This window comes from Lepisma saccharinum, chromosome 10 (genome assembly GCF_977018435.1).
Source record: "Lepisma saccharinum chromosome 10, izLepSacc3.1, whole genome shotgun sequence".
Classification (NCBI taxonomy): Eukaryota; Metazoa; Arthropoda; class Insecta; order Zygentoma; family Lepismatidae; genus Lepisma; species Lepisma saccharinum.
This window is the reverse complement of record NC_139238.1, coordinates 54,014,689-54,029,890: the sequence shown is the minus strand read 5'-3', so window position 1 is coordinate 54,029,890 and position 15,202 is coordinate 54,014,689. Positions and strand designations below refer to the sequence as shown.

General features: G+C 38.2%; 1 protein-coding gene across 1 annotated transcript in view; it reads right to left on the bottom strand.

Annotated features, from left to right (window-relative positions):
• Nucleotides 1-15,202, bottom strand: part of LOC145994357 (inter-alpha-trypsin inhibitor heavy chain H4-like) — a 99,860-nt gene that overhangs the window by 13,730 nt on the left and 70,928 nt on the right. Inside the window, exons 13-14 of the mRNA XM_083130473.1 lie at nt 9,534-9,659; nt 4,589-4,725 (exon numbers count right to left, since the gene is read on the bottom strand). Of these exons, the coding sequence (XP_082986599.1) occupies nt 4,589-4,725; nt 9,534-9,659 (263 nt within the window). The remainder of the gene's footprint in view (nt 1-4,588; nt 4,726-9,533; nt 9,660-15,202) is intronic.

Sequence of the window (15,202 nt, the reverse complement as noted above, 5' to 3'; positions counted from 1 at the left end):
GTTGTGAAAATACGAGTTATTTCTTCTAACTTATTATTGTGATTAGATATTATGAATGAGAATGGAAAATATCTAGAGGCTTGAACATTGTAGAACGATGCTCTCTTCCTACAAACTGCCAAATGTGTGAAACGTTATACGTAGACAGGGGAAAAATTTTATTCATGAAATCACATCACATTTGACAGTGTTTGTCAAGAGATACTCGTGGGACACTGTGTTAAGGTGCTGGAGTAAATCCTTCTTATTTTTCTTCCTCGAAGAACAACATTTTTTAAAATAGAGCAACAGTAGTTCCGCTCTTTCTAATTTATTTTAAAATCTTACACATTCCTTTAATTGGGTTAAAAATAAAATATAAATAATGCTTGCATTTCTGTCATTGACGTAGACCAGGCACGTATCCAGAATTTCTTTGAGGAAGGGGCCAGACCCAAAAAATTCATTATAATTCTATGTTTAGAAAACGACGGGAGAACTTTGGTCGAATTTCATTTCTTGCTCTTTTGAGACAATATATACTTCTACAATAGCAATCGCGTTCGGAATCGGCGAAAAAAATGACTGTTTTCAAAGGCAGGCAAGCTTGGTAGTGTAGCTTGCTCGCGTTCAAAGTGACTCACGCTATATTCAAGGCCGCTTCTTATCGCAAAACGCTGTGCGTCGATGCACAACGTCTGTACCCAACAAGTTACAAGTGACCAGAGTCGAATTTTACAAAGAATCTGAATAATGTTAGATTTCATCAGAGGCGGCTAGGTGGGCACTAGCTCAACATGCATAAGTTTAAGTCATAATTCCTGGCAAACAAAAAGCTTATTAAATAAGTATTCGAATAGTAACACGTGCTTTATCCTGTAACATGTAAGATACTTATCGGGATTACAGCGTAGTAGTTTCAATAGATCCATGAAAAAACTAAATAAAACTGAATGGTTGCTTTATTATAGATAAATATTTAAAAAATATATTTTTCTTCATTCCCTTGTATTTTCTTATTTTAATAATAATAATAATAACCCATGGCTCAACAATCCTCGAAGGGCCTTGACCTATCTCCCGACTGCCAGTCTCCCTCCCACAGTCCTACCTAGAGGTGTGGAGTTCTTCAACCGGTAATGGGGTGACGTGGGGTCAGCACGTCAAACCCCAGCCGTTAAGCCGTTATAGGAGATTTCCCAGACCAGATTACGCTACTCACTCGTAGCTCCCCAATTTCCTCACGATGGTGGGTTGCTACCGGTCCTATACCCAGACCGAGAACCCTAAGACTGAACACAGGCGGACTCGAACCCATGGCCCCATGACGTCCCGCAGTCGGAGTCCAAAACACAGCGCCTTAGACAGCACAGTCAAGGAGGGGGACTTTTCTTATTTTACTTTTGTCTAATCGCGACGATGAGGATGAATAATGAATAGAGAAAGAAATAAAAAAGGTCACGCACAAAGAAGAGGACGGATCTTCAAACCTCTTAGATTACGAGTTCAAGCCCAAAATATGAGGATTTTAACCTTAGACCTCAATTTCAAAATTATAAACAAAATGCCTATTTCATCGAGGACAAAAGAGTTTTTAACTGTGAAACTAGCCCTGAATGCAAATGGACATTTTTTCATGTGAGTAAGAATGAAATGTGTGGCACACAGAGATACTTTTTTGCGAAACAATTAATTGTGTCCTGTCCCAGCATCTCTGGAGCAAAGCCGCGTATAGCAGAAAAGTAGGGGGGAAGGGTGGGATCGACTGGACAGAGCGAAACAGTGCACGCTGCTGGGAAGGCTGGTAACTGCAGTGGCCTTCCTCCCTCCACTCAATACAGTTTCTCTCACGTGTTCATCGCTGCTCAGATACATGTTTTCGTTCACCTGCTCCAGAGATAAGTGGGACAGAGTGTAGTTCGCATACATGTAGCAAGTAAAGAGACTTATCTCAGAATGAAAATTCCACAGAGTTTTAAAACGTTTGCTTCAGCAATGAATGACTGGAAACGGATCACATATACAATTCGCTTTCAAAAATCTAGTAGGCTAAAATTAATTTGAAGACTTGAAAGTATCTATTTACTCCCTCTGTCCCATAATTATAGTCCGGTATGCCAAAATGGTAGTACGGAAATGACAGACGAAGAGGCAGATGGAAAGCCCAATTTGTACTGATCCTTGAGTAGTACAGGTGTATGACTCATTCCCTTGTTTTATGTTCTTCTTCTGTATACACCAATGTCACAGTTAGAATATCGGCAATTATTATGAGACAACAAACAAAGGTGTACCGGACAATAATTATGGGACAGAGGGAGTAATAGATTCCAAGTTGTAAGGAACTATTTCGTAAATGTTCATGTAACCATTATTAAATTAAAAATAAATTATTCACAAGCTTAGATATAGTATATGCAGAAAGAAATTCAGAGTAAAATGCATGTGTATAAAGTAATTCTAGAAGTACAGATAATATATCAGAGTATTGAACTTTTCTTTTGCAGGATAACGTTTACAATATTGAGGCGAGAGAATGATTAAGAATTGTTGCTCCAAGGGAAACGAAGGGCGTAGTGTCTTGGTTAGAGTTCTTGAAAGCATTGATTGCGGTCCCAGGTTCGATCGTCCATACTAGAAAACATATTTCCCCTTCTATTAAACAAGAGCATGGTATCATTATTTGTAATAGCAGTGTATAGTGGCTACATTGTTCTGCATCTGGAATGTATATATAAAAAACAAATACATGAATTGACACGTTCAAAGGGATATTTTCATGCATGGGCGTCCGCAAGGGGGTTAAGAGGGGGTCACGCCCCCCCCCGAAAAATGAATGTGTACTTAAAAATTATAAAATTCACATGATAATTTCAGACTGAAACAGTGTTTTTTGAGGGGGCATCATTATTTTGGAGGAAAATATGTGTCCTTTGTCCCTCCCTGGAAAAAAATTACCTTGCTTGCCCCTCCCTGGAAAGAATCCTGCGGACGTCCATGTTTTCATATATAAGATCATGAATTATGATACTCGTTTAAAGACATTGACATATATTAATGAAATAACTCTTTATATTTGTGGCAATTCAGGATATACTAATTTTACCCCTTTTCCCACTCGAGATCAATGCAAGAATACCTCCGCAAATATCGAATGAAAAGTTTTCAACATGTGCAATTCTCCGTTAAATGTTTTTTCCGATTCGTTCTACCTTCGTTTTCTTTGTTACAAACAAGTATTCTTTGCACATTACATGTAGGAGGAGAGTTGCATCTACATTTCACGTTCGTCAGCTCCTTCTACCTGCTTTCAGGAGCGACAGCTTGTAGGGTAATGGTTACCGTTAAGGATTGTCAACCTGATGGTCGTAGGTTCAAACCCCTCCGGTGGCAGAAAAATTTCGTAAGTTTTAGACATATCCCATTGTGTTCATTGTCCACGCTGTGTGAAACGGAATGATTCAGTTTGGAATTAACGATGGGGGAGGGGAAATATTAAATTACAACATCTTCATTTCAACGAAGCGAGAAGTGGAGAAAAATTGGATAATTCTTATAAATGTTAAAATTACATTCATGTTTTTAGTGATATAATCGCAGGTAAACTCAATGATCTTACGTGAAAGATTTCATCTTGCTCTGAACTCAGCCAAAAGGCATATGGCACCGATCTAATACATTCTCCAATATGTTTCAAAACGGTATTGAGTGTTTTGTTTCATGTCGATAATTTGATCAATGCATCAATTCTTGACGCCGAGACGATATTTTCTCCAACTACCTCTTCTCTCCTTTCGTTTCCATTATCTTCTATTTTCTCTTCTCCTTCTTATTCTTCTCTCCCCTCCTTCTCCTCTGCTTTTATCTCATATCACTCATATCTCTATTTTTCTCGCATCTTGTCTCCATCCCACTCTTCTCCACTCCTCTTATCTCCTTTCCTGTCTTAGATTTCAGACTCCACTGCACTCTTCTCCTCTTCTTTTCATTCTTCCCTTTTACTCTCTCTTACTCTACTTTCCACTCCCCTCTTCTCGTCTCCTCCTCTCCTCTCCTCTCGGTTTCCTCCTCTCTTCTTTGCTCCATTTTCCTCATCCCTCCTCGATTTTTCCTTTCTTCTCACTACTTCTCTCCTCGTCTATCCTCTCTTTCTTCTCTCCACTACTTTTCCTTCTCCTTTCGCTTTCTCTTTCTCCTCTCCTTTGTCGTCTTTCGTTTCCTCTAACCTCTTATCTTTTCCTTAGGCTCATCAGCGATGAAATACAAGAAAACCTAGTTTATTTCTTTTAGAAAGAAATTCGTCATTTGCGATATAATATTGATATTTTTAATAATTTTATACAAAAATACTTATTTTCATTTCTTTCGCGTATTTCACAAATATCTATTGTGCATGTGGCAACCCTGAATTTGAGCCTAACTCTACACGCAACCCACCAACGCCTTGTGTAAATTGGGTTACCTAGTTTAAAATGTCGTTGTCCTAAAACTTTTGAGAGACACTGTACAACATTCAAATAAAGATACAGGTGTTACCTACTTCCGTTAAGGAGAAAACTATGATATGCAAAAGAAAATCTAAATTAACAACCGTTCAGAGCACTCCTACCTGTGGAATCTGCCATTCGTCAATCTTGTAGATTTCCCCTTCTTCGTCCGAGGCGTTTCTCAAAATCAGGAGTCCTGAAGAGTTCAGGTATTGCGGAAGCCACGTGACATCCTTCAGCGACAGGTTGCCATTGCCATCTGCAGATAAAGAAAATCTCATTTTTAAATTAACAATATAAACATGGGCATTATTATTATTACAAACCGAAGTTCGTTATTGTCGTTGTCGTTATATTCGAAATTATATATCGAATTAATAACTAATTCAATTTTCCTTAATGAAGATAAAGGTAAAAAAAGGTAAAGTGCTCCCCTGTGCTTAGCACCACGCCATGAAGGCGTATAGGGGGTCTGGGGGTAACGCCCCACACTTTCTTGATCCGGTCATGTGTGGGGGAGATGTGATCAGCATCACGCCCCTGACCGCCTTTACCCCCCAGGGTTTCCCCCTGGTACCCATGTTATTTGACGCTGGGTGGGCGCCGGTGCCGCTTCCAACGTTAGAAAAGTTCCCGGATTTGAACCGGCCGGGATCGAACCCGGGACTTTGAGCATGGTAGTCAGACGCGTTACCGCCTGAACCACCGCGGCCACTTTTCCTTAATGAAGGCAAATTATAACTACACCAGAGGCATGCTAAAGTTGTGTTCTATTAAAAGTCTGACGTAAGCAGGGCAATGTATGTATAGAAGTTGCATGTCTCCCTGAAGTTAACAACGCAGACGGCTTGCCATTGGATATTGATTATCATATACAGCGAATAGGAAGGTATCAATATTAACCTTTCTGAAGAACATTCAAGTGCCATTCCCTTAAAGATGTGTTGAACTTGTAAAAGGCTTGCAGGAAGTAAACTATGCTTGGGTTCGAAAATTCTCAAAGGTCGTTCGATCCCCATTGGGACTTGTCGACGGATGAACTAGTCTAGTCACTTTAGAAAAAAAAATTGAAATAAAGGAACTAATTCATAACAAGCTGAAATTTGATATATGACTCCTTTATAACAATAATAACAACATGTCAAAAGTCCCCGGCAATCAACCGTATTGATAAAATGGCGAGCTAATAACAGTTTTTACGAAATGAAGGAACAAATTGGAATAACATGATTTTCTATATGTATCTTTCCTATAATATTAGTACCATCAAATACAACATATTAAATGTTGGCACAGTAGACAACGCCGACATATTAGAAGAACGGCGGATAATTTCAATACTTCGCATGAGAATGGAATTGACTTACAAAAGAATGGAATTTAGAAAACGTGTTTGGTATGTAAGGCATGACAGCATTCTATAGCATTTGCAGTCTCATCAGGCGAATTGTTGTTTTCACGTATCTTGTTCTGTTCACAGACTACGTCCGATTGTTACTATCGTAATATACACCTGTAGGTAACACCAGTGGCGGATTACCAAATAGGCCCACTAGGCACGTGCCTAGGGGCGGCAAATCTTTTCTCCAGAATATCAAGAATAATAAAAACTGTCTTACGTACACAGTGACAATTTAGACCTATGAAACCAATGTTTCAAATCAACGGTTTGCAACACTTTCGCTTCATACGAAAGAAACCTTGATGTATCGGATTTATGTGTTATCAAGAAATGTTTCGTCTGCTCTGCCTCCTTCAGGTGCCAATCAATTTGTTTTTATCCAGTGCTGTGGCTTTTATCGCTTACAATTACAATGCAAGCCGCCCAGCCTTTGTTGGTTTGTTTTGGTAAATACATACCCCTCGATCTTCCACTAAGCATTTGTTAATGGCCAGGCAGGAAAGAAGACTGATTGTTTGAAACTCGCATCTGTAACAATGCCAGTTTTTTTTTCAAAAATAAACACAAACACTGCTGATAAGTGAGTGAGTGAGTGCAGCTTTCGCGTGGACCGCAACTAGTTTTTGTCTTACTGTATTCTCTGGCTGGTGCATTCAGTTTGTTGCTAGTGCGTTTGCGATTTGGTGTTTTTTTTTTGATGCACCAGGCAGCATGAAGCGAACAAAGTTAAGTGGGGCAGCTTATCGTAAACTTGCAAACGAAAAGCGTGAAAGAGAAGCAACCTTACAGAAAAAGCTTGGTACAGTGGACACGTTTTTTAGGCGAAAGGAACAAGTGATTTCCGAAAGCAGTTAAAAAATTGAAGTGGAAGCGGCTACATCGAGTGAACTCTGTGAAAAGCAAAATGTCGAAAATATTGTGGGTTTAGTGGAGGAAGAAAGTGCACCTGAGGTAGTGTCCCCTCAGTTCGTAGGAGTTCCTGATTGTGACAGTGAGAATGCAAATTTCGTTAGTTACGGTCCTGCCGAGTGGTGTCTGAATGAGTCTACAATTGACATTCTTCTAAGACGTGGAATTAATCAGAATGCTGAAAACGATTATTCTAAATCGCAGACTCATAGCAGGTAACACAAGATTTTTAAATAATAGTGGGTTTTTGTCGTAAACTTGTAAATGGCGAATCAATTTTGCGGAATTATTTGGTATATTCGTGCAGCACTGGTACCGTTTATTGTGCATCATGCAGGTTGTTCAAGGGCAAGACAAACATCGCAACTCACGGCATTTCAGACTGGAAAAACATTTCAAATATTCTAGCATCACACGAAAATTCTCAAGAACACAAAAACTGCGAGTTGGCACTCTTAACAAGGTAGAAATCTGTTGGGACCTTGGAGGACCATTTTCAATTACATATTCAGACGGAACTTACGTACTGGGTCAGTGTCTTAAGAAGAGTTTTTGCTGTCGTAAAGAAGTTGACAAGTCGCGGGCTTCCCTTACGTGGTCACGAAGAAAAATTCCATTCTCTGCACAACGGGCAATACATGATGTCTCTAGAGCTTATTGCAGAGTTTGATCCATCTCTTGCAGAACACATTGAACGGTATGGAAATCCGGGGAAAGGTCATGCAAGCAACTTGTCTTCTACAATTTGTGATGAAGTTATTGAACTGCTTACTGATAGACTGAGAAAAGAAATTATTAATGAAATAAAACAAAGAAAATATTTCTCAATAATTGTTGATTCAACTCCAGATATTTCGCATACTGATCAGTTAGCTTTTGTGTTAAGATATGTGAACGAAGATGGTAAACCTGTTGAAAGGTATCTTTCATTTCTGTCAAATCCAGGTCACAAGTCTGAAAATCTAGCCGAAGCTGTAATAGATATGTTGACCAGACATTCTATTGACCTTACTAATTGCAGAGGTCAGTCGTACGACAATGCCAGAAATATGTCGGGGGCATATTCAGGTTTACAGGCTCGAATTCAAGGAATAAATTCTAAAGCGTATTATGTGGCCTGCGCAGCTCATTCTTTGAATTTGGTCGGAAGTAGTGCAGCAAGAAGTTGTAGGGAAGCACGTTCTTTTTTCACTATGCTTCAAAATATTTACAATTTTTTTCCAGTTCAACAAAACGCTGGAACTTACTTGCTTCTTTCATGTATCCAGGAAGCAAAACACTAAAATCCTTATCACAGACAAGTTGGTCAGCACGAGAGGAGGCTTGTACATGTATATATGAAAACTGGGATAGTGTAATGGAAGCCCTTACTCATGTAAGCGATGATCCTTTTGAGAAACCACTAGTTCGAAATGAGGCCTTATCCCTCTTGAATCAACTAAACAGGCTGGAGACGGCTTTCATGATCACTATTTGAAAGGATATACTGCAGAGATTCCAGAGTGTCGCCGTGAAATTACAAAGTATCAACATAGATTTAACAATAGAACATGATTTATTTGAATCATTTGTGAACTTTATAACTTCTCTTCGTGTCATGTTCGACTCTTATGAGCAAAAATCCATGAAGAAAACTGATATGGATTACGAGTGTAGTTATAAAAGGTTTAGAAAACGTGACATTCAAGCCGATGAAGTAAGAGACAATGAGGTTGTTCTAACAGGAAGAGAAAAATTTAAAGTTGAGGTGTTTCTTCCTATTCTTGATAAATTGCACGCTGAGAAGAAAAGAAAGCTATAAATTAATGTCTGACAACTTCATGATTTTCAGTACGTTTCTGCAAAGTTCTTGTGTTATTTCTGAACGCGCAGCTAACCTTCAGGCTGCATATGAAACTGATCTGGAATCAACCTTTCCAAACGAATGTGTGCATTTTGCGGGGCTTCTGAAGACCAGAGGAATCTGTGACTCGCCAGCAGAAATGTTAGCCTTTATACGGAAAGAAAAGCTGCAGTCTGTGTTTCCAAATGTGGACATTGCAGTAAGAATATTTTTGTGCACTGCTGTAACAAACTGTTCAGCTGATCGTTCGTTTTCGGCTCTAAAAAGACTGAAGACTTATCTCCGTTCAACCATGTGTAATAAAAGACTGAACGAGTTATCTATTCTCCACATCGAAGCAGACATCTTGGCTGATGGACACATCAACTTTGAAGAACTTATACACGAGTTTGCAGCAACCAAAGTGAGGCGGAAGCGGCTTCATTTATGACAGGTGAGTGGTGAATTTAATTTCTCAATACATTACATAATTTTAAATATAGCACATACAGAAAATTAATTGTTTATTATTGATTTTTATCCTTTGTTTTTTATTTCAGAATGTTCACTAATTTTTATATTAGCCTGTAAAAATACTGCAAATAAGTTACTACTTTTCTTCTGAGAAGAGCGCACATTAAGTTTGTGCGTAGGGGCGGCGAGGAAGCTTAATCCGCCACTGGGTAACCCACCACAAAAGACATATCTGAATCAAAGAGTTCGTCGCTTTCATCGTTGTTGGTCATCGACGTCTTCACCATCGTCTTCGGATCAGAAAAAAATTCAAATGTGGAATTTCGAGGAGACCATAAATTTCATTGTCAGAAATGCACGTGGTACCCTACTTCTTACAATAATCATAAAAATGTAATTTACATTGATAACGTTTTAAAGTTAACATTTGAAGGAAAAGTAATACATAAGAAGTAAATACCTATTTCTGTATCCTCTTCCTCGTATCCCCCATCTTCAGATGCCTCTGTTGAAGATCCAGGACCAGTGAGTCTGGTTGGAGTATCATTAGACAAGGTTGGGCGCCTTCCTGGCATAGGGACAGGAACTGGAAGAAATATGTTCGTACTTAAAAGATCAATCCATGCGTAAGAGCGTAAAACCAAATATTTGTAAAGCATATTTTAAGTGTATGGAACAACCCAAGTTTCATCTTATTTTCATTTTCATGTTAAATATATTGAAACAAGCAAATATGTGTTGCACAAGGGTAAGTCGATTGAAACAGGTTTTTAACCGTGTTAGAGATTGCAAAAAATTGTTGGAACACAGCGACAATTTGACTATCGGTTAAGATAATTTATTCTCGTAATTTACTTTTATAGCATCTAAATATCCTCATGCTTTTGTTTATTAGTTTGTTGATGGATGAAGCAAAGATGCAAGCTGTAGATCCAAGTGTTTGACATTAAAGTCATTATCGTATATTAAATATTTGTCTTTTTAGGAAAAGTATGTGTAACACGCATGCATTCTTCGCATACACGGCAGTTTACAGGTATCGTGTCGTTTGCGCCGAGGCTTCTTGTCGCTTCATTTCTGCCGTGACATATGTCAAGAACTTCCTTGGCTGGTTTTCCCACAATCCACAGCGTCATCACCGCCGCGCGCACGTGTGTTTATGGGAACATGGTGAATAGTGCATAAAGTGGACTTAAAACATGAATTCAAACGTGTGTTTATGACGTTGCACAGCTGTGTTTACATTTAAATGTTAAACCAGAGTCAAATATGACTTACCTTTACTTATTTCAAAAGACGTTACACAGGACTACTTGTATCAATTTTATTCCACAACACAAAATACATAAATCAGCATCAGCCTATTAACTATTAATCATTTATCGTTAATCGTCCAAAAAACATTGTATATACAGTATTGTTAAAATATTACTAGCATTCTACAAGTACTACGTAAATGTACACTTTGGAAGCAACATAAATGTACCAGTCTATTACACTTAATTATTATACACTACATAAAATCGTCAAAAACATTATAAATACAGTGTTATTTTTTGCAAACATCATATAAGACATAGCTTCATATATATAAACACAATATTTCGATACAATTGCACAACAACAATACAAACGTTATTTGAATTCTTGTATGTATGCAAATGCTCGAAGCCGTCCTCGAAGATCTCACGAGCTTCTGTACTTCGAAAGAACACACTCAACACGTTTGTCCATTTCGATGTATTTACCAGCTAATAGACCCAATTCTGCCATCTCAATTGCAGACGAGTTCCTCTTTGTTTCCGCCTTTAAGGCTTAAAGCAGCACGTAAACACTGGGTTGTCTTTTCTCGATGACTTTGTTAAGCTTTGAATGCCATGACTCAACGACATTATTTGTCCTGTGTCTTTGGTTGCAACAGTTCCACAGAGATATTGGAACATATTCGTTCTCCACCCACTGTTCAACGAAGTAGTCATTAAACAACTGAACCTTTTGATCGAGTGGAGATGAGTAGGAATCCCTCTTCTACTTCTGATTCAGAGACAGAGCGGCACACGTTTTGATGTGTATTCTGACAGCCTACGTTTACTTCTTGATTACGAGTTTATCTCTATATGATTCGCTTTAATAAAGGCATTAACTTGTTACGTTCCCGGTTTTTACTCAGTGGATCTACTTACTATTAATCCTATCCGGCGAACATGAAACGTACCAGCCTACTATGAGGCCCTCAGGATGTGGGAAACAGTTACGGGTATGTTTACGTAAAGTTTACTAACTCTCACACACTAAAATACCTTTAAATGTCAGTTGATGTTAATATCCCACACTTGCTCTCGAAATTAAACCTCTTGTTACTAAGAAAACTGTATTAAGATCAAAATTGTTCTTCGAGTACACAAATTAACATATTCATTTTTCAAATTCACTTACATCAACCATCAAAATATATATTATATCTCACCTAGCAACACACAATTAAATGTCTGATTGTAACAGACTACCAAATTGAATAAAACAAATTATGACGTCATAGACATTTAACATATTAAACACTGGAATTGAAATTTAAGTGGGTGCGTATCATGGCATGCTCCCACAAACAAAAAAGAAAATTAACAAAATGAAAATGGAGTAAATTTTCTTTTTCAAAACTCTTGGCCGTTCACTCAACTCAACAACTGCTTCTCCGTTTCTTGGACTGTAGGACAGGGCAGACGTATTCCAAGTGGTAACATCTAATTGTTAAACACTAGTTTCTCTACTATCGAAATCTTACGTCTTCCAAGTGTAGTTACCTCCATACCGGTTATCGCGTTGTGGGGAGAAATTATTATTACCATACAAACTTCTCCTTCGGAATGGCGTTCTTCTTTCTTCTCCAGAAGATCGCTGTGATCCCTTGCAGTTCCTTCTTCTATAGAACCAGTTTCTATTTATTTATTTATTATTTATTTACTTATTGAGAAAATTCCAGATACAACACAGTTGCCCATTTTACACTAAAATTGTCAACAATGAAAACGGAATAATAATAATAAGCAAGAAGATATTAAAAATAATAATTAAAAGTAACAAAATAGCACAAAGAGAATAGCAAATTGACAAAAAAATAGGCAAAATATATTATTTACAAATATTTCTTCTAATAGAAGACCGAAAGCAAACTCGGAGGAAAATATATCGATTCTTGATGGGAGGTCATTGTATTGTGTGGCAAGTCTGTAAAAGAGGGATCATCTTCTCCTGAAGGATTGTTACTTTGTCGAGCGCTACCACTGAAGTTCTCATTATCAGATATTCCGTTACCTGCAGGCAACTTCGCCGAATTGGGTTGATTTCCGGAGAACGTCAATTGCCTAACTCTAGCTTTGTTGGGTCTTCTGTCCTCGAATCTTGGGTTTTCTGTCTTCCATCCCTCGAGCTGCTCCGAGACTTCATATCTTCCCAAGAAACTGGTAAGTTGGTCAATGTTGCGTGGATCGCGAGCAAGTACCAACTGACGCACTCGCAGCGAAAGGTGACTAATAACCAAGTTCAGCGCTTCGCTTTGGTCAACGATATCCACAAGATTACAATAAGAGCCATATGTGTCCCAGTAATATTTTTCAAGTGATAAGCCACAGCTCCTTGAATACCTTTTGTTTCTCTGCGTCTGCATTTCCCTTTGCTTGGCATCAGCAGAGGCATATTGTTTTCTGAAGGCAGCACAAAAATGTTCGAAAGTCTTCCACCTCTTCTCATTTGGAACAAACCACGCCTTATCCTTTCCTACTATAACAGAGGGCAATAACTTCAATCTAATAATCATATGGACATTCATTAGATCCAGGGATATTACTAGTTCTTTTAAATACCTCTCAGCAGAGACAGTATTAATCTCACCAGTAAACTTTGAAAGGGCGTTAACATCAGACATGCGAAAAGATTTGTATGAAGCATTTATACTGAAATTGTCATGAGATATCTCATCCTTTTTCCATCCCTCACACTTTCCATTATTATGTCTCTTCTTGGGCTTTGTAATGTTCCTAGTTTCAGTTTCATCAGAACTAGAGGAAACTGTAGATCAAGAATTTGAAAAGAAACGATTCCTCTTTGAATCATCTCTCCTTGTTGAACCGTTCATTCCAAGTTGGAATAGAGCTTCATCATTTTGAGAAGGTTCAAAAATTCGACAGCTTGCTATTAACATCTGCAGTTTGTCGACCTGCTTATCTACAGATGCTACTTTCTCCGTAACTTCTTGAATTTTCATTTCTTGCATTCTCTGATTTAGTTCTAAATTATCAAGTAATTCTGAGGAACCTTGCGTTATTTCCGGCCTTGGAGTTATTTCCACACTCTCGATTCGACCCCTTAAATTCTCAATTTCCTTCTCCTAAGCTTCTTTAGTTGTTTTCTCCTGTGTCAAGTCTAAGTTCCACTTTTCATAATACTCCTTTTGTTTCTCTTCCAGCTTTAGTATTAATTCAGCTACTTGCTGCCTCTCACATGTGATTTCCTTCCTCTGAGTCTCCTTAATCTCTTAACATTCCTCTCGCCCTTCTTCTATTTTTGTTAATAATTCTTCCTTATTTTGGCTGAGCAGCTTCATCAATTCTTCTCTTTTCTTCCTCTGTTCTCTACCTTCATTCGTTTTTCTTTCTTGTTCCTCCTTATCTTCTCTTCGGATTCTTTCTTGTTCATTTCTTACCCTTTCCTGTTCTGCTTTATCTTCTTTTCTTCCCATTTCCATTCTCTCCATCAGTGTTTGAAACATGTGTTCCAAACTAGGACTTCCTTTGTCACTCTTCTCTTTACAAAGAAGACATTTCAATTCTTCCACCTTATACTGAGATTTTGGCAGCGGATAACCAGCACAACGTAAGTGGAAGCTTCTTTCATAATCATTGTATTCCACCTCGTCATCCCCTGCTTTCCCTTTATCCGAACAGCAACTTGAAGTATAAATTATTAACTTCCGGGATCAGTTCTTAAATTACGTTTCTGCATGCCCTACTTAACACATTTATCGAGTCCCGCGTGGCGGCACCAAAAATGTATTACCTGTTACGTTCCCAGTTTATACTCAGTGGATCTACTTACTATTATTCCTTTCCGGCGAACATGAAACGTACCAGCCTACTATGAGGCCCTCAGGATGTGGGAAACAGTTACGGGTATGTTTACGTAAAGTTTACTAACTCTCACACACTAAAATACCTTTAAATGTCAGTTGATGTTAATATCCCACACTTGCTCTCGAAATTAAACCTCTTGTTACTAAGAAAACTGTATTAAGATCAAAATTGTTTTTCGAGTACACAAATTAACATATTCACTTTTCAAATTCACTTACATCAACCATCAGAATTTATATTATATCTCACTTAGCAACCCGCACTCAAATGTCTCAAGGTTAGTCCCATTGCCCACCTGCTGCACGCTCAGGACTTGACATCTTCTTCTCAATAGCAAGGACAAATGAGGCAGCTGGAATTCAGCATTCTGTTTCGAGCAAGGCTTTTCAAAGGTTTCAAAGACGAAAAGGTTTTTTCACACTCTGCATTTTAAACTGGAATTGTTACAGAGAATACAACTAGAGTGCAAACCTTGTGCAATGCCAATTTATACTTTCCTAGGATTTCGAAGAAATCCATTAAGTGGAGTACTTTCGTTCCATCTTCGTAACACTGAAGAGTTTTGGGCAAAATATGCGTTTTATCATTCAAGGAAATATTACTACAGGAATTGAAATCTGAAAAAGGTTACAGTTATCTCATAATTCAAGAAATATTCTGACCCTTTTTAACCTCTTACTCTACCACACCAACGTATGTTTGTGCTACACAAATACAGGCACCTATGGAGTTCTTAGGAAGAAGATCTTCGATTTTGATATTTACGAGAAAGAGCGAAACTGCATCTAATGACTGAAGAGTGGCAAATCCTAAAAAGCGTTTTCTCACTTGCCCGCAATACAAATCTGAAATCACAAAGCTTAAATCACCTTTGAATGTATTTTACTAATTAGCGTTGTCACTAACGACCCACGATTACAATAATTTGCCCGTACTACAGATGATATTTTGTGGTCCTCAGAATGTTCGTGATGTTTTAAAACCATCCACACTCAACGCTTTT